This window comes from Notamacropus eugenii, chromosome 2 (assembly GCF_028372415.1).
Source record: "Notamacropus eugenii isolate mMacEug1 chromosome 2, mMacEug1.pri_v2, whole genome shotgun sequence".
In the NCBI taxonomy this organism is placed as follows: domain Eukaryota; kingdom Metazoa; phylum Chordata; class Mammalia; order Diprotodontia; family Macropodidae; genus Notamacropus; species Notamacropus eugenii.
Window position 1 is genome coordinate 375,759,378 of NC_092873.1, and position 27,878 is coordinate 375,787,255.

At 41.0% G+C, this 27,878-nt stretch overlaps 1 protein-coding gene across 5 annotated transcripts in view; it reads left to right on the forward strand.

The window, feature by feature from the left end:
- The window catches only part of AATF (apoptosis antagonizing transcription factor), a 110,554-nt gene that overhangs the window by 69,086 nt on the left and 13,590 nt on the right, over positions 1–27,878 (forward strand). For 3 of the 5 annotated variants that reach the window (XM_072646956.1, XM_072646955.1, XM_072646954.1), the window contains exon 11: positions 1,700–1,771. In XM_072646956.1, the coding sequence (XP_072503057.1) occupies positions 1,700–1,771 (72 nt within the window). Of the gene's footprint in view, positions 1–1,699; positions 1,772–16,268; positions 16,354–16,439; positions 16,616–20,384; positions 20,662–27,878 lie in introns of those variants that run through there. The other 2 variants (XM_072646953.1, XM_072646957.1) reach the window with 2 other exon arrangements.

Below are 27,878 nucleotides of genomic sequence, written 5' to 3' on the forward strand. Positions count from 1 at the left end.
CTGAGTTTATTGGTCATGTGTAGTCATGTTGATGTCTTTAGAAATATTTCCTCTTTCTTGCTTTTCAGAGTTTCATTCTTAGGGAAATCTTGTCCTTTTTCACTCAACTTATTTTATATTTTACTTTGTATCTCTACTAGTTTACGATTCTTATGAACTATTGGGGTGAGAAGACAGTGTGGCTTTTTGTGGACATTTGTAACTTCTTTGGCTTCCTTTTTGGTCTCCTTTTTGAACTAAATTTGTTAAATACTAAAAGATGTTTAAAATACTTTGTCAGTGGATAAAAGGTTCTATTATTTTGGACAGTTTTCTTTAAACTTGTCTTCTAATATTTTTAAGTATTTTAGCAGTTCAGCAGATTGAGAAAAGAAGGCATAGTGAAGTTAAGTGATTTTAAAGTGATATCTTTTCAGGAAATATGAAGTTTGGGTGATTAGCTGAGGGCTCTAGCCACAGGATTATATTTATTTGATAGCGCATTTATTACTAAGTGCTTTCTGTGTTCTAGTCACTGAGGACAGCCAGATAGGCAAGCAAAATAATTCTGTCTTGAAGGAATTTACATTCTAACACCAAAAGATTCTACACAAAGGGGGAACTGGAAGCTATGGGACAGGGTTGGCACATAGAAGACAGCTTACTGTGTAACAAGGGAGAGACTTGACAAAAGACATGGTAAGGCAAAGGCTATCAGAGCTAAGGCTAGTTCTCAGGGGTCCAAGTTTCTAGGGAAGAAGAGGTAGGGATAGTGGCTAGAGTACAGGGAGCAAGGTTGGAAATGATAGGAAGAAGTGAGATGGAGGCTTAGTTTTGGGCAAGATGCAGCAGAAGCTCAGAGTGAATTCCAAGTTTTCAACAGGGAAGAGGCCAAATTTGTGGGCAGGTGGATGTGGTTCAGAACTGGTGGCCTGAAATCCATTTGGAGTATGTATTTAGTCCTTGTCATGCATAAATTGTTTAGGCTTCATGTGTATTCACAACTTTTTATATGTAATCATATACTTGTATAGGCCACTTCATTAGAGGATCTCATACTTGACATGCAAACAAAATAGCCATCTCTCCTTTTAGTAGAGATGTAGTATATATTCCACAAAGATTGCTCTGAAGAGCCAAAGTAGAAAACTCAATATATAGTTTTTCTTCTGTTCTCAAGTTTAAGGGTAGAAGTAATGACAGATTATTTCTTCATGATACTGACCCCAAAGGGACTAGTGGTGGTAGATATTTCACGATTCTTGAATGCCTTTGGTAAGCCAGCCAGCCCTGCTGATGAGATGTGGAATTGAGTTCTAAAGTAGTGTCAGTAAGTAGCCTTATTGGTGATGGCCTAATAATGATCCAGGTGTAAGGAAAGGGGGAAATTGCATCATCTTTTGCCAGGGTTAAGAATATCATATACTATTCAAGGACACAAGTGGAACTACTTTTGGGGGGCTGAGGTAAAAATGGATTTGTTATTGTTGAACTACTCTCACTTATAACATGCTGTTACCTGACTTTTCCCCCGTAGTGTTAGGGAAAAGGGGGCAGTTACAGTTGTGAATAAGAAGTGGCTGTCAATTATTCCCTCTTTTTAGCACCAAGCCAGATGGTCCCATGATCAGTACTGGAGTCTCATGACTCACATAATGTATTTTCTTTTCTATGTTAATAGTTACTAATGTGCTGCCTGTTTGTTTCCTGTTTTATTTAGGTATCATGTCCTTAGCAAGCTGCTGAGCTTCATGGCACCTATTGACCACACTACAATGAATGATGATGCCAGGTGAGTAATAGATTAATTATGTGTCTCAAGTAGCTTCATGACAGCCTGATATTGACCTGTTCTACAGCCTATCGCCCTCTCCATTTCTTCTTATCAGTTAACCATTTGTCCTTGGCATCATAGCAAGGGTCTTTGCATCACATCTCTTCATGCAATCTAGCTGAACCCTCATTCTTGTAATTACTGTAAAACTAATTTGAAAAATTCCATAAACCTGGGCTGCCACGGGGGGTTTTATACTGTTAGTCCACTAGTCCCAGAACAATAGTACTCTTCAGTAGGACAAAGAAAAAGGTTGTGGAATCGTATTGACTTCAGGCTATCTTTGGCATTCACTCACCATTCTAGAAGAAGCCATTGAACTAGAAAGAGATTGTCATCATCATTTCTTATTTTGGAAAGTGCTTCCCACCCCGTTGGGAGGTGATAGATAAAACCATTTTTTATAATTGAAGATAGTTAAGTTTTTCTCCGTACCTGGATTTTATTTTTTTATGTTGCGATATATGTGTATATGGCATACTCCTGCATCTGCTCCAGAAGATTCAACTCCATCTCCTTCTACTACATCCTGAAAAAGGACAGTTCTGTATAGTTTTTTGGAGATAACAGGCATTTGGCTTTTTCTAGAGTCTTTGGTTCACAATCAGAACTCCTTCACCCAGGGATGGTTTTGAGTGGACCTTATCTCCCTCTGACTTCACTATGACTTCATATGAACTCTGCAGAAGAACACCATATGGCTGGCTTCTAATCATTGTTGATCTCATACCATAAGAACTGAAGAGCAACACAGACACATCAGTCTGTCTGCGAAGGTGTTAGAAAATGATATATTCATAAGAACCTCTCCCATTTATGGTTTACAGAGTGCTTGCTTCAAAACAGTGCCCTGAGTTGTCATGCAGGTAGGAACATGTCTGTTTTACAGATGAGGAAAATAATGCTCAGTGAGGTTATGTCACTGGCCCAGAGTCACAGACCTCTTCTCTTCACTACGTTGCCTCAGGTGATACCAGCAGTTTAGCCTGATTTAGATCTTAGTGATTCACACTGATAGGAAACATTCTCCCTTTCTCATAGGACATCACTTTGCCATAGGGGGCATTCTGAATAATATCAACACTAATTTCCAAATGATAGTGAGGAGTAGCAACAAAATAATTTGAAACTTCAAACTCTCTTAGATTTAAACAATAATATTAGTAGTACTTTTAGCACCATGTTAAAATTTTATTTCTACTGTTTTTATTCAGATTTTTCTTGGGCACAACTTTACCATGGAAATAAGCTTTCCAGTATTTGGCAATGAGATTTAGAAACAATTCCCTGATGTACAGTCTTTATGGAAACAAGGTTATGGCCCTTGAATGGGGACTAATTGCTAGTTAGCCACATCGTTTTCACACGACTGATTTATCCAGTGACAATTAAGAGATTTTGTAAAAGCCTTGTTTTATGATGATTAATTGTTGCTGGGGAACTTATGTGTGGAGTTCCACCAAACTGCACCTCATTTCCATCATGTCTCTGAAGGATGCGATGGCATGCATCCACAGCCACATCAGAGCTAAACCAGATTGGCAGAGATCTGATTGTGTATGTGCTGTGTGACCTGCAGGTGGCTGGCCAGGATGTTCTGAAGAAGAGCTGGAGAGCTCCTTGGCCTGTCACTAGAGCAGTACCACAACTTTCATTGACAGTATGGATTTGCCTCTGGAGAAGAGTAGTTGGTACAAAGCTTTTCTTTATTTCTGTGTGAAGAACTCCTTAGCTCCACTATTATAGGATCCTTGTAGATTTAGAGCTAGAAGGGACTTTCAAAGATGATGTAATCCAGCCTCTTCATTTTACGCATGAGGAAACTGAGGCCCAGAGAAGTGGTATCCCTTGTGTAGAGACACAACAAGGGGAGAGAGTTAGGGGCGGGTCCAGAATTCAAATCCTAATCCACTGACTCCCATGTCAGTACTCTTTCTATAATACTCTGCTGCATCTCTTCTAATCCATCCTGGACCCCACTGAGTAGGAATTATTTGTGACATCACCTACTACCAAACCTGAGAGATGGGGAGCTTCTTCCATTGAAGTGCCCTGCTCCAATCCAATTTAGGTTGAAATGTCAGTGCCGTGGAAGGCAGCATGATGTAGTAAAATGAAAACCCTGCATTTGATCTCAGGGGAGGGAGAGACAGAGACAGAGATAGATATAGAGGCCTCCTTGGCTTTAAAACTATTTCAGATGCTTACTAGCTGGGTGCTCATAGTTAGGCAAGTTGCTCACTACATCTGTCAAAGGGGAATAAGGATGCTTGCACTACTTGCAGCACAAAGTTGTTCTGAGGGTGTTTTACAAACCTTAAAATGATGTTGAAACATATCATTCCTGCTGAGTAGCTCAGCTGGAAGGAATAAACTTAGGGAAATCTTAACATATACACAGTACTAGGCTGCCTTGATATTCCTTCACCTGAGCATGTAGTAAAACAGTCCTTATCTTTCATAGTTCCTAACATCTGGTAGACTTTTTCAGTCATGTCCCTCTAGCATCATTTTCCTCTCAACCAACCCTGAGGGCTTCTGCCTTCTCTTAGCGCCTCACCTGGTGCTCTTGGCTCCCTTGAATTCTACCCATTGGACTTAGCAAAATACTTCCTGTTTTTTGAGTAGTTAAACTAATAAATTAATTGTGTCATTCATTCAACAAATACATAATTGAGTTTCACTGTGCAAGCTGCCACATTAGGCTTGTCTTAAATGCTGGAAATTTCTATTATGAATAATGATATGTGGGTATGTGTAGGTAGTTTACTGTGATTCATTTTTACTAGTAACTCATTTTGCCCTTTGTCTTCACCATGGGAATTTTTCTTTTCAACTCTTGTATTAAAACTTTACCCTTTCCCTTCCCTTGTGTACAATAGCCCAACTTGATTACTGAATTCCCTAACTAAAGCTTCTTTTCCAAGGTGTCCACTGGTTGTTCATTTTTGTTAGCTTTATGTTTTCGGGGTGTCTTGTTTTGTAATAAAGAATACGTGCGCCTCATGCAACTTTGGACATGCTCCTCAAGTACAAAAGCCCTTTGGTGGCTCCATCAGAGCATGGCGGGTGGTGGAGTGAGACCTTTGTGCTTGCTCTTCTGCTGCCAAGGGACTCAAAAGAGGACGGCGCAGGTTGCTGCTGCCATTGTCCTAGATGCTCACATGCTTGGCTTGACTTTCCATATGATCTTCTTCCTTCTTGGCCTGGGACGGCCTCACTCCCCAAGGAGCCTTTGTTTGCCCTTCAAAATCTTCTCCAGAAATGGAAACTTCATCAGGTGAACCTGCAGAGACACAGAGTTATCTATTAGTGGACTAAGGAGGAGAGCCTCCTTGACATTTTGTTTACAGAGACTCACCCTAGGGACTTTCTACCACTCTGTTAGGTATTAGGTTGGTTATTACATTTCTTGAATGCTTTATGGAGTCACTTGACTCTGGAGGAAGGAGCAGGGTACTGGGGCTGCTGAGTTTTTGCTTACTTTTCTTAGTATTGGTGTTATTTTTAAATTTATTCAAGACATATTGGAGGACAGAGTAGACTGTCCAGGTGCTAAGAACCAAGAGAAGGAGTGAAAAAAAAAAGGTATTTGTCAGACAAACCAGTGAGAGTATAAAGTAGAAGTCAAGAAGCCATCTTTTTCTTGTGTAGCTCTGTAGTTATCAGGGAAGTAGTAAAAGGTCACTGGAAGATCACTGGATGGAAGATCTTGATCTGATGTTTATTATATGACTAGGAAAGTTATTTAAACTTTCAGTCCCAGTGTCTGCATCTATCTAATGAGGATGAGGAAAACCTTTTACAAATCTCAACACACTACATAAATGTGAGCAGTGACTGCTACTGAGGCTGCTACTTTTTGTTCTAATAGTAGTTGTTACCAGGATAAGCTTTATGGCTAGGAAACGATCAGATGATTTTTCCATATATTCTTTGACATATCTTCTAAAAGGTGGTACCCTAGTCTGCTGGGAGGTGAGGAGAGAAAGTGAAAGTGTGTTGGTACAGGATGGAAAGAGTTGGAGGTCTAGTGGTATCCACTTCAGAATCGGAGAGTCTAAGTATCTGCTTACTGGCCTCAACCCTCAAGCAAAAAGGCAACGTTCTCTGCTTGCTGCCACTTACACGAGGCTGGCAGCCCTGGCAGGAGGAAGAGCTTGTTAAGGACAGCTTGCTTACATGCCTGTGAAAATTGTCTTCCTTGCTAAAAGTTACTCAGTCATGGTTTAAGGAATGAAAGTAAGATTATAATAACTGTATGTACTCTTCTACTATCCTATTCTTCTGAAAGTTAGATTGTGGTAATATTAGTCGTTTATGAATGTGTAATCCTTTGGAATTTAAAAAAAGTTTTCTTTTCATTTAACAAGCATTTCTTTTTTTCTTTGTTACCCTTATAATGTCTCATTTTAATTCATTCTAAATTTGTTTTCAGTTACTAATTCTCTCCCTCCCCTTTCCCTTCCCCCCGCCCATTGAGAAGGCAAGAAAAATAAAACCCATTGCAAATACGTATAGTTATGCAAAACAAATTTCAGCACATTCCTTGTTCTCTCCCCCCCTCCCCCCCAAAAAAAGAAGAATATGCTTTAGTCTGTGTTGTGAGTCTATCAGTTTTCTTTCTGGAAGTGGATAATATCATCATGAGTCCATTAGATTTGTGGTTGGTTATTGTGTTGATCAGAGTTACTCAGTCTTTCAGAGGTGATTTATCTTTACAGTATTACTTTTTGCTGTTGTTGAGTTGTTATTTCACTTGTGTACAACTCTCTGTGACCCTGTTTGGGTTTTCCTTGGCAGAGATACTAGAGTTTGCCATTTCCTTCTCCTGTTCATTTTACAGATGAGGAAACTGAGGTAAGCAGGGTTAAGTGACTTGCCCAGGGTCGCATAGCTAATAAGTATCTGAGGCTGGATTTGAACTCAAGTGCTCCAGACTCCAGGGCTGGCACTGTATCCACTGCACCACTTAGCTGCCTTGTGACACTTAACTGTCCAGAAGACTTAGACAAGACTCTCTAGGAATTATTGTTGTTATTGTTGAGTTGTATTCCACTCTCCATGACACTGTTTGGGGTTTAGATACTGGTGTCTTTTGCCATTTCCTTCTCCAGTTCATTTGACAGATAAGAAAACTGATGCAAACAGGGTTAAATGATTTGCTCAGGGTCACACAGCTTGTAAGTATGTGAGGCTGGACTTGAAATCAGGTCTTTTGTTGTTGTTGTTGCTTTAAAGAGTAGTTTGTTTTTTCCCATAATTACATGTCAAGAAAATTTTTAGCATTCATTTTTATAAGATTTTGAGTTCCAGATTTTTCTCCCTCCCCTCTTCTGTAAACAGAAGTTTGTCAGTTTGATATAGTTTATACATATGCTGTCATGTAAAACATTTCCATATTCATCATGGTTGTAGAAGAAAAAACAAATCAAAAAGGAAAAAAAACTACACAAGAAAGAATAAAGCAAGTGAAAAAGCATGTTTCAATCTGCATTCAGAGTCCATAAATTCTTTATCTGGATATGGATAGTATTCTCATTTGTGGGTCCTTTGTGCTTGTCTTGGATCATTGTGTTGCTGAGAAAAGCTGAGTCATTCACAGTTGATCATCACATGATGTTGCTCATACTACAGAGTTTTCCTGGTTGAACTCAGGTCTTCTTGACTCCAGGCCAGGCACTCTATCAGCTGCACCACCCAGCTACTCCACAATATTGCTATCATTATATAAATTGTTCTCTTCATTTTGCTTACTTCATTTTGCATCAGTTGATATAAGTTTTCCCAGATTTTTCTGAAACTGCTCCATTCATCATTTCTTACAGCACAATAGTATTTCATCATATTCATATGATATATATATATATATATATTTTGATAGGTATTCCTTCATTTTCCAATTCTTTGTTGCCACAAAAAGAGCTGCCATAAATACTTTTGTATATTTGGGTCCTTTTATTTGTTCTTTAAAGACTTACCAGTGTTATTGTTGGATCAGAGTATATGTACAATTTAATAGTTTGGGAAGCCAAACTGGCTTCCATAATGGTTGAACTAATTTACTGCTCCACCACCAGTGCATTAATGTACATATTTTCCCACATTTCCTCCAGCATTTGTTATTTTCCTTCTTTATCATCTTAACTAATCTGATAGATATAAGATGGTACCTCAGAGTTGTTTTAATTTTCATTTTTTTAATTATTAGTAATTGAGAGCATTTTCCCATTTGGCTGTTGATAGCTTTGATTTCTTCTGAAAACTGCCTATTCATACCCTTTGACTGTTTATCAGTGGGGGAATGGTTCTTATTCTTGTAAAGTTGACCCAGTTCCCTATATATTTTAGAAATGAGGCCTTTACCAGAGAAACTTGATAAAAAGATTTTCCCCTGCCTCCTTACTTTGCTTCTAATTGTAGCTACATTGGTTTTTTGTGAAAAAAAACTTGAATTTTACATAATCAAAATTATTCATTTTACTTTCCACAAACCTCTTTATATGTTGTTTGATCGTTTTTCTTCTTTCTCCTCTTAAGACTCTTTTACTTCTGACCCTTCATCTCTTTTATTCCTTAAATATTTTTATTTTTTTATTTTTATTTATTTTTTAAATATTTTTATTCCTTATCTCTTTCCCCCTCTTTCCCACCCCACCCCCTCCTTGTCTTAACCCTTTTCCTTCTACTTCCCTTTTGGGTAAGGTGAATTTCTGAGCCCAGTTGTATTTGTGTGTACCTGTATTCTTCTTTCCCTTGAACCAGTTCAGATGAGAGTAAGGTTCAAATGTTGTCCACTGGTGTCCTCCTTCCCACATCCCCCACTTGCTCTCTTCATTGTATATTCTCTTTGTTTCTGTGCTCCATTTATGTGAGATAATTTTCCCTATTCTTCTCCTTTCTCCCCTCTCCCAAGCCATTCCTCTTCCTCACCCTTCTAGTTTTTCTTTTGAGATCATCCAAAAATAATAAAATCACACATCTAGGTTCTCTTTCAAATTAGACTCCCTCTGAGACCCATAGTGATGATAAAGTTCTTAGAGATTACATGTATCATCCAAAACAGTTTAACCTTTTTTAGTCCCTTAGGATTTCTCATTTGTGTTTACCCTTCTATGTTTTTTAATCCAGTGTTTGAATGTCAGACTTTCTTTTCAGCTCTGTTCTTTTCATTAAGAATGCTTAAATAGTCCCCAATTTCCTTGAATGTCCATTTTTCCCCTTGTAGGATTATACTCAGTTTTGCTGAGTAAGTTATTCTTGGTTGTAATCCTAGCTCCTTTGCCTTCCAGAATATCTTTTCAAGCCCTGTTTCTTTATTGGTAGCTGATAAATCTTGTGGATATGGGTACTTGAATTCTTTTTTTTTTCAGTTGCTTGCAGCATTTTCTCCTTCACCTAGAAGTTGTAGATTTTGGCTATAATATTCCTGAGTTTTCATTTGGGGGGTTTTCCTTGACGGGGAGATAACCATTGGGTTCTTTCAGTTTCTGTTTTACCCTCTAATTCTAAGATACCTGGGCAGTTTTCCTTTATAATTTTTTGAAATATGACGTGTGAGCTCTTATTTGGTCATGACTTTTAGTTTGACCAGTGAGTCTTAAATTATCTTTCCTCAATTTATTTTCCAGGTAATTTGTTTTTCCTGTCAGATATTTCCATTTTTTCCCCTTATTTTTCAGCCTTTTGCTTTTATTATTTCTTGCTATCTTAATGCAGTCATTAGTTTCCATTTGGCCAATTCTAATTTTTAAGTAGTTATTTTTCTTAGTAAGGTTTGGTACCACTTTTACCAATATGCTAATCCTCTTTTCATAACATTTTTTATTAGCTCTCACTTTCCCATTTATTTTCTACTGCTGTTATTTGCTTTTTCTAAATGATTTTTAAAAATCTCTTCCTCTAACCCTTCAGTGAATTATTGTGAGGATTATGTCCACTCTGCATTTTTCTTTGAGGCTTTGCTTATTTTTGTTTTCAAGTCATTCTCCCCTTTTGTCTTTGTATCTTGAGCTTCTGTGTCATTGTGCTGTGTGTCTTGTGGCTGAGTTGTGAACTGAATCACCTCTTTGCTTCTGGGCTCAGAGCCACACAACTAACTTTCTAGAATTTGTTTTGTATTCAATACTCAACTAGGGCCTTGCCCTAGTTGTGGTCCTGTCCATTCTGTATCTGACCTGGAACTGAGAATGGGTATCAGACCTGCCAAACAGCACTCTTTCCTCCTACCAGTGCTAGTTCAGGGGCCTCCTGGGATCTCTTTCTGTATCAGTGCTTGCTCTTTTACCATCACTGCTGCTGTGCTTCACTCCTGGCCAACCTTTACCCTGGTATTTACAGGCCTCTTTGTCTTCCTAAGCTTCCCTGTGCTGGAAAAATGACTCAGTGTGACTTTTCATTGGCCTTCTAGATTAGAATTTGGTCTGGTGCATTTTCTGTGTTGTCGTGGAGCAGAAATATTGGGAGGCAAAAACTGTGTCTTTGGTTCCACCCTCACAAGCATTTATTTTCTATCTCCATTGAGAAGAAGAAAAAAAAAAAAGAAAAGTGAAAGTCCTGTCACATATAATGCAGAGCCAAGCAAAACAAATTTTCACATTGACCATGTCCAGAAATGCATGTCTTATTCTGCATCTTGAGACATCATAAGGTGAATAATAGACCATCCTTTTACAAAGGCCTTTACAAACTGAAATTTATTCTTTTTGAAAGGTCCTTCTCCCATAAAGAATTTAAACTCATTCAATTTAAGCAGAGTGAACTAACATTCTGGCATACCTCTTCCAAAGTGTGGCATTATAGAAGACCCAAGAAAAGATTCTTTAATGCTAAGCACTAGCACCAAATGCATTATTGTTTTACATCTTGAGTTTTAGAAAAGAAATGTACACATATAATCCAACCTTGTAAAGTGCTTTGTCAACATCACTGCCACGTTGTTCTCGTTGTACCTTGGAATAATAGGATTTTTGCAGGCAATTTATCTTTGGCTTAACATTTTATGTGTGGTGGTACACCCTAAACCTTGGTATATACTGCCACTTTGTTGTGGATACTTACCTCACATAAGATGAGAGCATCCTGTGACTAGCTTTACCACCACTTGCCACCTCCATCTCCCTTGTTATTTAATACAAATTAACACTAGCCAGTGGTGATATGATATTTTGATATAGTCTGTGAAAGTAAGGAGTTCATCATCCAATAACCCAAGATGTACTAGGTGGCACTTCCTTTATCACCAGTGGATGGTGTAAAACTTGTAAGCAGGGAGCCTTTAAAGATACAGATGTTTTCTCTGAGGCTTCTTATCTCCTAAGAAGACACAGGTTATTCTGACAGGTGAAACAAGTCTGGGCAAATATGCAACACTGATATAATCAGCAGGGAACAAGAGCAATATTTTAACTGGTGCTACCTTTTAACAGCATCATTAAGAGCTCTCATTACTCTTTTATTAGAGGTTCCCTCTCTTTCTTATCAGATTACAGAATGAACATAACTCATGGCACTGATTTGATCTCTTGTTAAAGAGGATTACAGCTCTGCATTAACTCGGATTGACACAGTTTATAATTCGCTTGTTGATACATGAGCTGACAGTGTCACATGTTTGACCCCCCCAGCAGGGCTGTGGGAAAGGACCCCCATACATCATCATTAAAGATGGCATCCAGCACAGAAATGGGAGGCACATGGGCCTGTTCACTAGTAATGTCGGCAAGGACAAAGGAGACACTATCAAGTGCAAACTGAAACTTGAGGCAGATGTTGAAAAAAAAGTATTCTTGTTGTTTCTTCTCTCTACATGATTGGTCACTGTATAATCCCAAAGAAGTTGAGTATGAAAGTTGGAGTCCTGGCGTACACTAGGAAGTGGGCTGAAAAAGATGTTTTATATGAACACTTTGGATCCAGGACAGAAAAAAGCTCTTTTTCAAAGTGGTCCATCTGAAATTAGAACAAAACCTTCATCTCTTCAGCCATTGTCCCAGCAGTTCCTCAGAGTCCTTTGAATTTTCTTCTTTGTCCAAGCCATCTCCCACACTTAGACTGTTGTTTCTATGCCTTCTTCTTCAAGAAAGATCCTTTCTTCGTGGAAAGCCTCACTTCCATGCCACTCCCTTCATGAGGCCTGGGCACCTGGTCCCCAGCCCTTGCTCCTCACACTTTTCTAAACCACCTTATACGTATCTCTTCTTTGCTCTTATCACCTACCTTGAATCATACTCACCTATAGACACCTTATTTCCTCTGATTAGATTGTAATTCCAGTGGCTGTGTGTCATTTTTCATCTCTGTATTGCTAGCCTCCAAGCCCCTACTTTGCTTGTAGTTCTTTGAGATCCATAATCTCCCTGATGGCAATATTTCTCTTAGTGATACAAATTCCTTGTGTGTTCTGTGGGATTCTAGACAATTTGCTCTCATAAATCCTTCCCAGGGAGATCTCCCCAACACCCTGAGATCTTCTAAATTTCTAAACAATGAAACAGATAAGTGTCTGTATTTCTTCCTCTTGTTATGTTACTGGCCCATTTCTCCTGGTCATGTATGTCAGTGTTGTTGGCATATTGCAAGGAAATAGTACTGTCTCTCTCTCTCTCTCTCTCTCTCTCTCTCTCTCTCTCTCTCTCTCTCTCTCTCTGTCTCTCTCTTTCTTTCTCTCTCTCTCCCCTCCTCTCACACACACACACACACACACACACACACACACACACACACACATACACACACATATGCATGTACAGGCATTCTTTCCTTAGGAATTCACAATAATTTACAGCTACTCAGTTAATCTTAACTCATTTGCAGAAAGGAAGGGGGAAGACTAAGGGGTTTGTTCTTAATTTAGAGTAGAGGTCATGAACCTAAGTTAACTAGATCTTTATTAAGCACCTACTATGTGCCAGGCATTCTACTAAGCACTTTACAAATATTATCTCATGAAATGATAATAATATAATGCTCTTGAGAGCATTTAGTTTTGCAAGTGTCCTTATCCCTTGTTCCTGCCTTTCCCCAGTGGCATATACCTGTAACCAAATTTTCCTAAGTTGGAGTGATTGGACAGGACAAAGTATCACAGAGAAGATGCTCCCCTCCCCACTCAAAAGTATATCCTTCACCAGTTAGAAATTTATTTGTGGTAAAAAGTTTCTGTAGAAAAAAAAAGTGGAACTATCCCAGGTAGAAGGGGCAACTAAGTGGAACAGTGGATAGAACACCAGATCTGGAGTCAGGAAGACCTGGATTCAAATCCAGCCTCAGATACCTACTAGCTGTGTGACCCTGGATGTGTCAATTAACTTCTGCCTCAGTTTCCTTATCTGCAAAATGGGTATAATAGCACCAAACTCAAGATGATTGGGAATGATCAAATGAAATAATATTTGTAAAGAGAATAGCACAGTGCTTGTCACATAATAAGCACTACATGAATGTTAGATATTACTGTTATTATAAATGTTAGCTATTCTCATCATCTGTTTGCCTCAATTAATCATCTGTAAAATGAGCTGGAGAGGGCAGTGGCAAACCACTCCAGCATCTTTGCCAAGAAAACCTCAGTGGGGTCATGGAGAGTCAGACATGACTGAAACGACTGAACAATAACAAAACATCGTCATCATCATCAGTCTATCAGTCATTCATTTTTCATGTAAGTTGCTTTAATCAGCTGTGGTTAGCTTTTCCTCAGACTACTAGCTTGATACTGTCAGTAAAGAAGTGATAGGCAGGAAGGGGACAATCTTCCTTATCGTAGTCTCAGCTTCACCTGGATTTTCTGAGATTCAGAGCTGAAAGAGACTTTAGAGGCTATTGAATCCAACCCCCTCCTTTTACAGATGAGGAAATTGAGACAGAGATTAAACATCTTGCCTAGGGTGACATGGCTAGTAAGTAAGTGTCTGAAGTGGGATTTGAACCCAGATCCATTATAACATCTCTACTTGATTTTCATACCTGAGTTTCTGGAGTGGTAGCCCCTCTGTCTTTTTATGAGAGTCACTAATTGGAACTTCTTTTTTATTCTTTTTAGAGGACTAAAAATACGTTGAATTTTTCTGAAGTAAAAATGGATTTCATCATTGACTAAATGGGGAAACAGTTCAATAAAAGAACATGTACATTCTACATTGTACGTATAGAAAACATGGGACTCATATACAAAAATAGGTCCACTTAAGCTGTATGAATCAGCAAGCCAACTAACCCTGATCCTATCTAATGGGCTGCTTAAGAAGTAGAGTACTGATCAAAATGGAATTCTCGTTGGAAAAGGAAGGAATAATAGGAGGTACTTTTGAGAAGGGCAAAAAAAAATGGCCCAGTAGCTGGGGACTGAAGGGAAATGTAAGAGTCCTGGGCATCCTGGGGAGAGTCAGAAATAATAGATCCCTGGGATGGTGAAGAACCCAAAAAAGCTCTGCTGCTTCACAGTTTTCTTGAGGATCCTGGTTGATGCACATGTGCCACTGGAGACTCTCCTGAGCACCAGCCTTAGAAGGGTGGTGCCTGCAACAGCTGAGGTTAGGGTGCATACTAGATTCTTATTTGCCTTTGTCTTGACATAATTTTGGCATCTTTGAAGTCAGCGTTTCACAGTGCTATGTATTTCTTTGTTCTCTAGTTCTTTTTCTTCTTTCCCTTCATTCTCATATCCTTCTTAGTGGCTGATTAAAGTTCACATCACTCTGTCCCTAGAATACCCCAGTTTTTTGTGGAAGTTAGGTTCTCTGGATCTTTTAACAGTGAAATTGAGGCACACAAATTGGTAAAGATCTTATTCAGGGTCACAAAACTAGGGATAAAACTCAGGATTTCAAAACTCCTAGTTCTGCTCAGTTTTCACAAGACATATCATTAAATTTCTGTGCTCTCAAATTTGAAATAATATAGTTTGAATTCCAGTTGCATCCAGCCTTATTATTTAGCATTTCTTTGGCATGTATATTATTTACGTAATATGTTATGACCTTTTCCGTTGCAACTCCGCATTCTGTGACAACTTAAGTAGTATCTCAGAATTCTTGAGTATTTATCACATTCTTGTCAATAACTTGCTATATGACCATGAGCAAGTGGAGACATTGTGGTGAGGTAGAGAGAACCCTGGATTTGGAGTCAAAGGACTCACTTATACCTGGGTGACCTTGGGTTGTCTTGATCTTCAACAAGCATTTACTAAGTGTCTGCTATGTACTAGGCCCTGTTTCTGGCCCTATTCCCTCACTTATAAAATAAGGGATAGAATAGATGACGTTTAAGGGACCTTTGAGATCTCAATTCTATGATCCCAAGTCATGTCTTCTTTCTACAGTTTAGTTTCCTGCTCTGTAAAATGGGAATGATGCCTCTTCCTTAACATAGGTTTTTAAGAATGAAGTGAGGATTTTATTTTTTTAAACTCATTTTTTTTCTGCCTCCTGCTTGCACACCTCCTTCGATTCCAAATATCTGTATTCCTCTTCTTCCTTCTCCACCCAGGGAACCATTCCCCACAACAAAGACAGCAGCTGAGTCTGATGGGGAATGGAATTTCTCATACCCATAGTTCTCACTTCTCTGTTGAAAGGGGGGACGTTTTCTCCTTTTCCTTCAGGACCGGCCTTGATCATTATAATTAGCATTTAGTTTTCTTTTATCCCCCACTTCCATTGTGGCAGTTGTCACGTATGTTGTTTTCCTGGCATTTTGTTCCACTTTACTAAAAATGAGGTGTTTGTAAAGAGCTTACTTAGCACAGTGACTGGAACATAGTAGGGCCTCTATCAATGTTTATTCCCCACTGCACCCCCTCTATTTTCCCTCTGTTTATATAACTTCCCAGACTTCCCTGTATTCTTCATGTCCATTGCTTCTTATAGTGCAGTAATATCATTACGTTCATGCTCCACAGTTTGTCTGACCCAAGAATAGGTACTTTGTGAGCCCTTAAGAACTGTGACCTGTCTGCTCCATTCCTTCCTGCTGTTACCTGCGTCACAGGCACAAGAGACTGCACGTGTATGCCCACAGCCATCATGCAGATGGATTCTTGTATTATCTCTAGATCTACTTTTTAAAGGTTCTTTTCCCCAAGCTTTAAGTTTGTGCTAGTTTGTATAATATACCAAGAAGTTTATTTGTGTATCAATTCCCTTAACATGGGTGGAGGTTTCTATCTTTTCCTGTTTGACAGAGGACTGATCAGAAACCTAAATAGCTGACAAAGACCCTTGGCTAGGGTCACATAAGGAAAGGGCTGACTAGAGTCAGCTGGGTTTGAGCCCTCCTGGGCACTCTCCTGTCTCGGGATTTTTGAGGTTCTTTACCACTTTGTACTTAGGTGAGCTCTTCACAAATGGTTAACAAGAAGTGAACGCCTGTACCAACTACATTCTGTGTTGTCCCCTGGCCCTCTCTCTTTTGATGTTCATAACTGACTGAGTTTCTGGTGACCCCTTTCTAGGAGAAACAAGGTGAAGCAGAGCTTTGTGAGGCCTTCCTGTAGCACCAGATGGGCTGATCTGTCAATTACAGGGCTGTTTGACAAGGTACATCATCCACATTGGGTGTGACCTTTCGATGTCTTTTGGTGGTGGTATTAAGCCAGGTTATTGTCATGTCCCTTTGAGTACAGATTGCAAGGAAGAAGAACAGTGTTTTCATTGGGATGCTATTCTTGACTGTCCTGGAAATGAGGTCTGAAATGAGTGCTGACCACACCTTGATCTTCCTTTGAGGACCAGAACACTTTATAAACATTAACTCCTTTGCCCTCTGGGCACCTCTACTTAAAAGGTAAATAGAACTGGAAGCTTTGATCCAAGACAGTAGGCCACACTTGTGTTAGAGAGATCCAGTTGTGAAGGACCCATAGTAATGATCCCCATGGAGTGTTTTCCTGTGCCCCTGCTCCACTCTGATCTCCTTTAGATGGTGTGGATTGAACCTTTTTAGTGTGGGTCTCTTGCTGTGTGGAATCTAAAATGTTACAAAGACGACCACTTGTCCTGCGCAGCTTCAGGGCTCCCTGCTTCTTTATAAGGAAGAAGAAATCAATACACATTTTCTCTTACATGCACTCAGCAGCACTCCCCCATCTCTATCTGAGATCCTGAGCCTACAGGGAGGGAATGGAGTGTTTGGAGCAAAGCTCAATCAGCTCTCAGGTGAAGGAAATGCAGACTGCTCATTATATTCTTGAGAATCAGATTTTTTAAAGCTATTCATCTGATTGGCTTAGGTAACAGAATTCTTGGCTTAAGTGAGTAGTTAGTGAATATGGACCGGGTGGGAATTGACTTCCCTGAGAGGGAGTAAAGACCAGAACACTATTGTGCCACTCAGCAAGTTGTCTTTGCTGGGTAAATGCCCAGAAGCTAAAATAATCAAGTAGCTGCAGTAGTAGAGTCCCAGTTAAGTATTGCCAGGGAGTATTGAGGAAGGCAGGTCTGAACTTTTCCTTTAGAGGGCATAGTGAAAAGAGGATTGGCAGGAATGGAAGGTGATAATTTATGTGCAGTAATTCAATATGTTTACTAATTACTAATAGGCCAATTGTGTTAATCCTCACTTTTTCTCTGCGACCCTTCTCTCACCCCTCCCCATTAGAAGACTAAACCAGAAAATCTATGAGATCTCTCAGAATTTTTCTTGTATATTCTTTTATAAGAACTATTACTGTTATTACAAGATTTTCTAGTTGTAAAGGACCTTAGAGATAATAGCATCATAGGATTTAGGGCTAGAAAGGACTTTTGAGCCACCTTCCAGACCCCTTATTGCACAAATAAGGAACCCAAGGCACAGAATGGTTAAGTGATTCTCCCCGGATCTTATAGCTCATAAGTGGCTCCATCTTTTGCCCTCAGGCTCAAGGTGCTTTTTCTTCTGCTTCATGCTATGCAGAAGCCAAGTAGAAAAGACTGATGGCAGTTACAACCTGCCTGAAATGCCTCCCTCTTCAACTCCCCTCTTAGAATCTTGCCTCAGATACCACCTTGTACATGAAACCTGTCCTAATTCCTTCAACTCTAGAGCTTTCCCTAATCTCCTTTTTGTTTATTTTGCATAGGTGGATGGTTCTGTATAACAAGATACATATATATTCCTAAAAATCACTTCTGAATTAGTTATACCACATCATACAATGAAAATAGGACTTAGGGGAATAATACTTGAACAGTGACCCAGGCAAAGCCATTACAACTAAAGGGAGGAACTACCATCCATTGAGTCTCTGATGATGTCAGCCACTACACCATGAGGAGCTAGATGGGATTACCCTGCAGTCAGAACTAGAGACCTTTGATCCTGTCTTTCCTGTGAGATGCCTCAGGAGACTCCCTCCTTTCCTCACCCCAGGTGCTGGGTCCACTCCTCTGGGGTTGTGATCTCAACCTAACTTTTTCTTGAGCATGTGGCCAAGGGTCAAAATAGGTCGGGTCATTCAGGGATAGGGTAGGGTGGGGACCTGTTCAGGTTCTTTCTATTTAGTGCCTACCTCTTTAGGCCCCCACCTCTCAGTCTTGTTGAATGTTATATTCCCCTGAAGTAACTCACATCCTGGGTTGGTGCCTACCCCTCACCCTTCTGGAGAAGTCACCCCCTACCCCCTACAAATACATGGCATCTATTCTGGGAGGCATGAGTGGCACGTTGAGAGTCCCTCTGGCTTCTCTTCCCTTCCATTGCCTCTCCAGGTCACCACCTCTCAATCCCCAAGTGTTACACCCCCGTCTTTCCCAGAGAATAGTTCTCACTGCATCCTGAGTTTGCACCCTCGCCCTAGAATCTGTTTGTATAAGTGACCCCACCCCACCCCTGATGCATATCTGAGAGTCGTTGCAGTGTCTGTTTTTGGGTAGTGAAGGTGTTGGGTGGGATGGGTGTCTTCCTGTACCTCTTAGTCCCTTAAACTTTATCCCCAGTGTCTCTAACTGGAGCATCTTGGATCAGCATTAACCCAACCAAGTAAGATGACTATTCCCTGATCGTGTTTTCAATGCAAGTGTTATAGCAGAACTGGCTGTACTCCCTATACTGTCGCCTGTTGGCTCCTGCTACATCGTGAGCTCCTTGAGAGCAGGCATGGCTTCATCCGAGTAATCACAGTGCCCAGCATTGCTGTTTATAAGTGCTTGTCAGCTCATGGATGCTGTTGATGCCACAGCAAAGGCAAGTGAGTAATAGATAGAAAACAATCTTGTGTTTACTGAGAGGGAAGAGCCATAGAAATCCAGAGTAATGGTGATATTATTGAAACAATGGTCTCAGGAAAAGGCTGGTGGTATTGGTGGCAGTGCCCTAGAGTCAGGCAGATTTGTTGGGTCAGTCTGCAAAGTTCTCTGCTTCAGTCTTCCATTGCTTAAATGAATATAGCATTACTTATTTGTATAATAAGGGTATTATAAGTGAGAAGCACTGAATTCTCTGTGCCGTAAAATGATGACATCTATAGCTGTTGGGCAGTCCTCTGTGGTCTCCAGCACCTGGCAATAGAAGCCTCAAGTTGGCATTTTGGATTGCAGAAGACGAGGGCTAGTTTGAAGTTGTGACAGAAAGAACAGCTCCTTGGCAGAAGTGTAAAGCAGAGACTAAAGTAAATTGCTTGCATGTGGGTTGTGATTCCTAAGAATGATTTCCTGAAGGACCTACAACCTTTGTCTCTTCCTGTCTGCTATTTTGGTTTATATACCTTTCAGCCATGGAGTACCCAAATGTGCCCTATTATTTGTCATACCTTTGCCATACAGTAGAGGAGGATGGCTGTCTTCTGAACTGTGATGACATGGAAGGTAAGACCCAGCCTGCACATGGATGTGGGATGATTTAAGCTGTAATGCACATATTTACTGTGCATTATTTAGGGTTAGTACTGTCTTCAAGTGGAATGGGGGTGTACTTCATCTTTAGCTCAGTAGTATTAGCAGATGCCTTTCTTGTTTGGCTGCTTAATCCGAGATGTTTAGGTCTTCAGAGATAGGAGTTAAATGCAAACTAAGAGATGCTCAGCTGAGCTGCCCCCTCCAGTGTCCAGGGTCACCATGCAGTGCTCATGATGTGGATTCTAATGTAACTGTGCTATCCTTTCTCACCTCCAGTTCAGTTGGAGGAAGTGATTCACATCTAAGCAGTGAAGCATCCCTTGGCTTTTAACAGGAGCTGTTAGAGGGGCCAGTATTTGAACAGGGAGCTTCATCTTCCTGATGCTGGCAGTCACAAAACCGTAAACACAACACGGGCCAACTCTATTGCCTAGAATCGTGGTGGCTTGACATTAGTTAATATTAAACATCTCCAGCAAGGCGGGGAACTCTGCAGCTCAGCTACAGAATAAAAATAAATAAAAATAAAGAGAAAACCCTGTGAAAAGCAGCAAGATGATTTGTCATCTTTTCTTTGTGAGGCAATTTGTCTTTACTTGTATCAAATCTGTTAAAACAGTCAAACTGTGAAAGTGGAAATCATCTTAGGAATATAGAATATTAATGCACAGGAAAGGAGGAGAGGTACCTTTTGTCTGATGAACGTCTCTCCCCTTTTTGAAATCTGAAGGAGGCAATTTCTTTTTCTTTGGAAATTGTCCTATGAATGCTGAGAATATGAACCTGGTGGCAGGGAAGGGAGGGCCGCAAGTACTTTATTCCTTCCTCCATCGGTATACACATGCCATCTTCAATAAGGGGTCCAGATGGAAGCTAGAACAGAGTGGAGTCCTCACCGACTTGTTGGGGGCTGGATTTCTGGTATGGAGATGTGATTGGAGAAGGATGAAGCCAAGAAGGAACGTGTAGCCTATGAAGTGGGGCTGCCAGGAAGGTGTCGATTTGGAACTGCTTTGAGGTTAATGGAGATACAGGATTGAGGGAAAACATATTTACAAATAGAGCATTGTTCCTATTCATATCTATTTGATCTCTCCCCTCCCCTCCAGCCTCCTTTGTTTGGGGTCTGAACTTGCTTCTTAAAAATTTATAAATCTTGTGTCTGATCTTTAGGAGACAGGCCAGAGGTCATGTGTCAGCATCTGTAATTTAAAGCTGCAGTGCTAAAAGCATTTGCAAGGGCTTGAAGGACCTAGTTTTGACCTGACCAAAAGAGCGAATTGAAACAGCCCTTCTTGAGTCTCCTTCAAGCACTGGGGAGGCTGGTGATGAGAACTGTCACACCTATGTAATTTATGGGCTCCGGTTTGCTCGGAGTGGCTGGGGTGGCCTGGCTTTGGTGGAAATGCATCACGCACTGCCATCGTGTGGCCATCTGAGAACACGTGCCCTGGCTGGTCCTGGAGGCATTGTTGAAAGGGTGGTGGGGTGGATGGAGAGGCCCTCTTGAAAGCACAGCGCTACCAGCCACTGTGTTAATTTGCTTCTCCTAAGGATTGAAATCTGGGAATTACTAAAGAGAATTTTTCATTTCTTTATAGATAGTTGGGTTGAGGTTTCAAAACAACTTTCCTTTCTAATAGTTACTCCCCTGTCTCACAGGGGTCCCAGTATTTACTTTAATTAAATATTTTTAAAAGCCTGACATTGGAATACTTATTCCTTGGGAAAACTGTATCTCACCACTCTTTTCTTTCCCCTCCCTTATTCCCTTCACTTTCCCTTCCCTATCTCCCCCCCACTTCTTTTGCTCTTCCCCCTCAACCAAATAATTTTATGTGTTTCCTTCTGAATTCTCAATATCTATCTGTTCCCATATTCATGATGATAAAGGATGGGTTAGTCACCCTCCATCCACCTCCCTGGAAAGCAGTCAGGGCTGCTGCCTACTGTCATTTGGATCAAGATGTTCCCTTTTGGAGGGAGTTTCAGAAACTTCTCTTGGGCATCTATCTGATTCATACATAGGAAGTCATGTATGTGTCCCTGTGAACAATAAGCAGCATGGGTTGGGGTTAGAGGAACTAATCCTGAGTAGTTTTGAAACTAAGGAAAGATCAAAGGAAAAGGACTGTCTCGAATGGTGGATGGGATTGTTTGATTCCACCATTGAGTGCCCTTGGGTGAGTCGAATTTGGGAACCTGCCATACTGTGCCATGAGAAGAGTTCCTGTACCTTGTATAAAATTTGCACAAACCTTACCTTTATTTTGATTTGTGTTGCTCTCTGGGCACCTCTGGGGAAACTTAAACAGTTAACACATGATCTTTGCTATCTTTTGTTACACATTATTACTGTTCCAGAAACCATACAATTCAACAATCATTTTAAAATGTCCGGTCTGAATAAAGCCCTGTGCCAAGCACTGGAATGCAGAGATGAATACATTTCTTGCACTGAAGGAACATACAGCCTAGCAAGGGGAAAGAAACTTGTTAAGATAACCAAGATACTGGTTAGAATCTAATTAAATGTGTCTGAATTGTCATTCATAGTACTATGATACCTATAGGACTGTAAATCTTTTTGTGTGGTTTACTTAAATCCTATGGTTTGGATGACTGGACAGGGTCCTTCTTAAATGTTTGTAAGTAAACCTGAATAAAGGAGAAATGAGTGTTTCCAAAGCACTTGTGATCATAGACTTAGATCTGGAAGAGACCGTAGAGCTCAGATTGGTAAGGCTGAGGGATCTTCTCCTTCACTTACCAGAACCCACAAAGAATTGGAAGCCTCCCAGGCTGCTAAGCTGAGATCATTGTCATTCTCTTCCTTGTGTTGAGATAGTGGTTGAATAGGCATTACCACCTATTCTGCTTCTCTGCCCTCAAGATCCTGTCTCTGTCGTCTGATCTGCTGATGCTACCCCAAGGATCCCTGGGCCTTACTTTCTGACCTGCTGCTTCACCTTGGCCTTGTCATCTGCCCTGGAGCAGAGCTCTCTCCTATCTTCTCCCCTATTGGGTGTGAGCTTCTTGAGGGAAGGAACTTTCTCACTCTTTTTCTGTCCCCAGAGCCTAGCACAGCTCCTGATACATAACTAAGCACTTAATAAATGCTTTTATGTTCATTGTCCTCCATTCATCTGGTCCAGCTCCTCTTTTTATAAAGGAGGCACCTGAGGCCCAGCGGGGTTAAATGACACTTGTCTGTGGTCACGAGGAGTAAGGAACAGAGCTGAAATTTAAACCAAGGTTCCTTGACTTCAGAGTCAGGGCTCTTTTTTGCTACATTATGTTGTGCTTTTAATTGACAGCACATCATCAACAATAAATATTCCGTGCATCGGCACATTGGCAATATTCCATGCCAATAAGCAGACGCAGAATGGAAGAGTTGCCTTTTGAGGTTTGAGAACAAAGACCTTCTCTTCTATTTCATGTTCTCCCAAGTGCCTGGTACACAATCTGTCGCAGAGAAGGTGACACTTCTTTGATGGATCGTCTAGCCCATCCCCTCATTTTCCAGAGCAGGAAATGAAGGCTCAGTGAGATGACATGACTTGACCAGGATCCCATGGCTAGTCAGCAACAGTCAGGACAAAACTCCAGACCTCCCAACTGGGTCCCAGGCCAGCAAGCTTTCCATGCATCAGCCTGTCTCATTAAGTTTATTCTTTGATTTTTAAAAGATAGACACACATGTACACACGTATGCACACGCTAGATGAGCATCAGTGATGTTACAAGATGCACTAAGTATCTGCACTACGCTGAAATCATTCTTGCTCCTTAAATTACTATCACAGGTTAGGAAGTTGAGGTACCCCTCACAGAAGCAGTCTGGAGTGGCTGCCCATCTTCCATAAGACTTTGGCCAGATCCTGTCTCCCAAGCCTGAGAATCCTGGACTTCCTTTTGCTGCTTGAGTGCAGTGTTCATCTCCTTTGATTCTCAGCTGTGTGTTTTCTGAGCACCAATGTTAAGTCAGTCACCACATTTACTACACAACTGCTGTGTGCAGAGGAAGGTCTCCAGCACTGTGGGGAAGAGGGCATGAAGTGCAGAAGAATGAGAAGGCACCACCTGCACCCTTGGGGACTTGACAGTCTATCTAGAGAGACAAAGCACACACATGAAACAAGCCAAGGACATGTTTTCAGAGCAACAAATCCACATGTATAAATTAATCCAGTGCAGCATGTGCAGTGTCTTATTTTAATCAAGCAAATAACAGGGTTTGCTTGGAAGAGTCTCTTTGCCAGTAGATTTCAAAGAACCAACCTCAGATCTTGGAAAGTGACATTCCTTCGTAGGGAAAATGACTTTGGCGTGATAAGGTAGGACAGGGAACTGCAGGGAATGATTGCTTTATGCCCACATTTCTTAACATCATCTGTATTTGGGGGTGGCATTTAATGGTGTTCATAGTGTTACAGAAATTGGTGGGGAGGAAAATAGTGTTTGGGAGTGAGGTGGTAGTGGTGAGGATGGAGGTGTGGTGCCTTCAGGACCAGCCTCCTAGGCACTGCTGTGGGCCACAGGCCTTGGAAAAGGAGAGCCAGCCAAGATCAGTCGCAGATTTCATGTGCCCCTATTGTGTTATTTGTCTTGCTGCCATCATGAGCTACAACCGTCAGCGCTTGAGTCCCATGATCAGTGTGCATGTACGTATGACCATCTGCCTTACAATGATGGCTGTTTGCCTTGCACTGTTCAGTGATGTTTAAAATGTACCCACTACTAAGTACAACTGATTGCATTTTACAGGCATGCATAGCTTGTACTTTTTTTAAGCATGGTCAGAAGAATTGCATAATAAATAATTAAAGCCCAGATCCTAATACACACATACATACATTTTATGGAAAATGGCTGCTAATCCGTGACCATTTTTTCCAGAAACAGGTTTTATGATAATATAGTAAAAATATTAAATTAGAAAATGCCTCACTAAGGGTTATAAAACCTTACCACAGTCGAGATAGGTAATTATCCCCTCTACAGCCTAAATGACAGTTTAAAAGAAATAAAAATGTTAGTGCTCATTACTTGCTTTTGTAGGTTGCAATAAAGGGTAAGTTAAATTTTAATTCAAGGAAGAGCCCCTGCTATCGACCTTCTGCCTCTCTCTACCTCAGGTGTAAGTCCTGTTAATTACTCTATATAGGTTATTCTTCTTCATGGTACTAATAGCAGTACACTCTGAGGTGCTAAAAGTCACCTTTTCTCCAATGGACGTTCCCACTGGCAGTTGAAGCTGAGGTGGGATGTGGGAGGGCAAGGGGTGGACAGAGGGCAGGAATACATTTCAACTCAGTAACTCAGATCTCAGTTCTTAATATGATTGGAAGTAAGAATTATGTATTTTTTTTTTAGAAAATTCTGACTTCATTATGTGTAGCCTTAAGGGGAGGAACCAAGAGTATTAAACACTTAGCCTGCAGAATCAGATGGAGACAGGGTTAACCTGCAGGATTGATAGTTTGGCTCTCTGCATGGCTAAGTCCTGGTGAGGGAAGATGCTGCAGGGGGAACAGTTTCTGTGCTGGAGAAGAAAACCTGACTCTTGGTTCCTTGACAGTTGTTTTGTTAAGAGAGCTGGGTGGTGGTTGGTGCTGCTGTTATTTCATTTTGCAAAGGGTAGGGGTGCCTTTCACATGCTGACTGATGCCTTGTCCTGAGCACTGGCCTCTGGATCCCAGGCCTTTCTGAACCTCAGAAAACCCGACTAGCTCTCAGTCTGCTGAAACTCAGAAAATTCAGCATCCCTCTAGTTTACGATTCTGAATTTCTCTCCCCAGCTCCACTAGACTCCTTCAGTGAATGGAAAATTCAGCCAGAGATGAAACCTCTGAATTTAAAAACGTGGTCGAGGACAGTTCCGTGTATGATTGTCTAGAAAAAGCCATCTATCTTTGCAAGACACTTAACCTCCCACTACCCCAGCTACTATCTAAGACTGTAAATTGCAGAGCAGTTGCAGATCTTCATTGGTAAAGGGAATTTCCTCACCAGGAGTCCCCTGTACCAATAAGTTCATGAAGCAGGGGGAGGGAGGGTAGGAAAAAGAATCATTTAAAAACTAGGAGCCAAGCTCAGCTTCTGGTGTAGCTCCATAGTGATCTCATGCATCTTGTCTTTTGTTGGGCAACACATGGCCATGTAAGGAAGAATTCTTGAGAACTCAGGGAAGATATAGAAAAAAATTCTTTCAAAGCCACTTCAAACTCCCTTATTCATCAACACTAGATGATGTTTTGATTTTCCGTGCTGTATAAACATTGCTTATATGCATAAGTGTTTTGCATATGAATGCTTTTGAAAGCCTGGAAATGGAAATTCCTTTTTGTTCTGAGAACTGAAGGGTCCAGTACAGTCTATTCTGAGTTGGTACTGACACTGAGACCTTTAGGGCCCGTGAATTGGTGAATATGTCTCTTTGTTTTCATTTTCTTCCCTCCCTGTTGAGAATTAATGGCTGAAGACTCTCCTGAATGGAAAGCAGAGGACACCAGAGCCCTGTGGAGCCTCTCCTGGAGTTAGTGATACAATCTGTGACCTTCCTTTTGACTTGAAGGGATGAACTGGTGGTGCATGGCCATTAGAGTGAGGAGAGAGCCAGAGGCCTCTAAGGGAGGCCAGGCTAAGGGGAGGTTGAACCCAGGTGCTTTCTGTTCTTTGGCTTAGATCAACTTTCATAGCAGTTGTCAAGAAGTATCCTTTGCTTTCTTCCCAGGGCTGTCATGGCTCAGTTTAGGGTGGAGGTGGAGTTTTTGGAGATTATGAGAAGTGACCATATTAACAAAAATCCACAGATTGGAAAAAAACACAAAGGGACTGGTGGTGGGAGGTGGGGGCAGGTGTCAAATTGATGGGATTAACCTTAACGGAAATGAATTAAGTCATAACGTTAGAGTCACATGGGACCCTAGACACCATCTAGGTCAAATCTCATTTTATGAATGGCGGAGTTGAGGCACCTAGAAAAGTGATTAGAATTGACGTTGAAGTATGCCAAAGGGGAAGGAGGGAAGAAAAGCAGCATTTATGTAGTGCCTACTACATGCCACACACTGGGCTCATAAGCATTTTGCAATTATCGTCTCATTTGGTCCTCACAACAACCCTGCAGAGTAGATGCTGTTGTTATCCTCATTTTGCAGTTGAGGAAACTGAGGCACACATATGAAGTGATTTACCAGGGTCACACAGCCAAGAAATATCTGAGACCAGATCTGAACTTGGTCATCCTGACTCTGCCACTTCTCTTCCTCATGACTAGTCCATGATCACAGCTAATTAGTGGCAGAGCCAGGGCTAGAACCCGGTTCTTGGGCTCCTGATCCATCACCTTGATAGCACCAACCTCAAGGATTCATGATTTTGTTGTGGATACTTCCTACACTTTCACAGATCACGCTCCTATTGAAGGTTACGGCGCCTTCATGGATGGTTTTAGGGCGTTGCTGTGGCGCATTCCCTTCAGGACTTTGGAAGCAGCTTCGTACTTGAAGTTTCTCTTTTTCTTGTAACTTGCTTTCTAGATGAGGTTATTCATTTGTTGTCACAATTCCTGTCCACAGTCACTGTGAGGAATTTCAAATGCCCCTGAAGAAAATTGCATTGAGGACTTCCCACACCAAAACAGCAGGTTTTCAGAGCTAGAGATAAGAGATTATTAAATAATAAGTGTGGCTCATTAGTCTGTGCCTTCATGGGCTCAGGAGCCCAGATGTGGTGGTAATAGGGATTAGGCCATGAAACTGACCAGTTCCTTCTTCACTGGGTTGAGAATATTTCCTCAGCCCATTTTTATTCAAGATATTTGTTGGGCCTTTATGTTAAATAATGGTGCCTGTCCTCTGCCGTCAGGGTATCTGTCCTTATTTGACAAGAAGCCACATTGTTTTTCCTATGGACCAGCCTTCATATACCGTAAAGTATGCTGAACTGTGCTGGAGAACTCCCGGTTGGACCCCCTGACCCTCTGAAGTTGTAGGCTGCTTACTCTTCAATCTGCCGCTACAGGATTCTCTCCTCCCCCTCTCATGAGCCACTCAGGTCTGACCACATCCAGCCCCAACAACCACACACGTTCAGTCAGTCGCGTAGCTCCCTGCTATTCCCAGGATCAAATAGCAACTCCTATGTTTGCCATTTAAAGTCCTTTACAAGCTGGTCCTTCCAACTTTTGCAGTCTTTTTGTTCTAGGATCCAACAGCAGCACTGACCTCCTTGTCATTCCC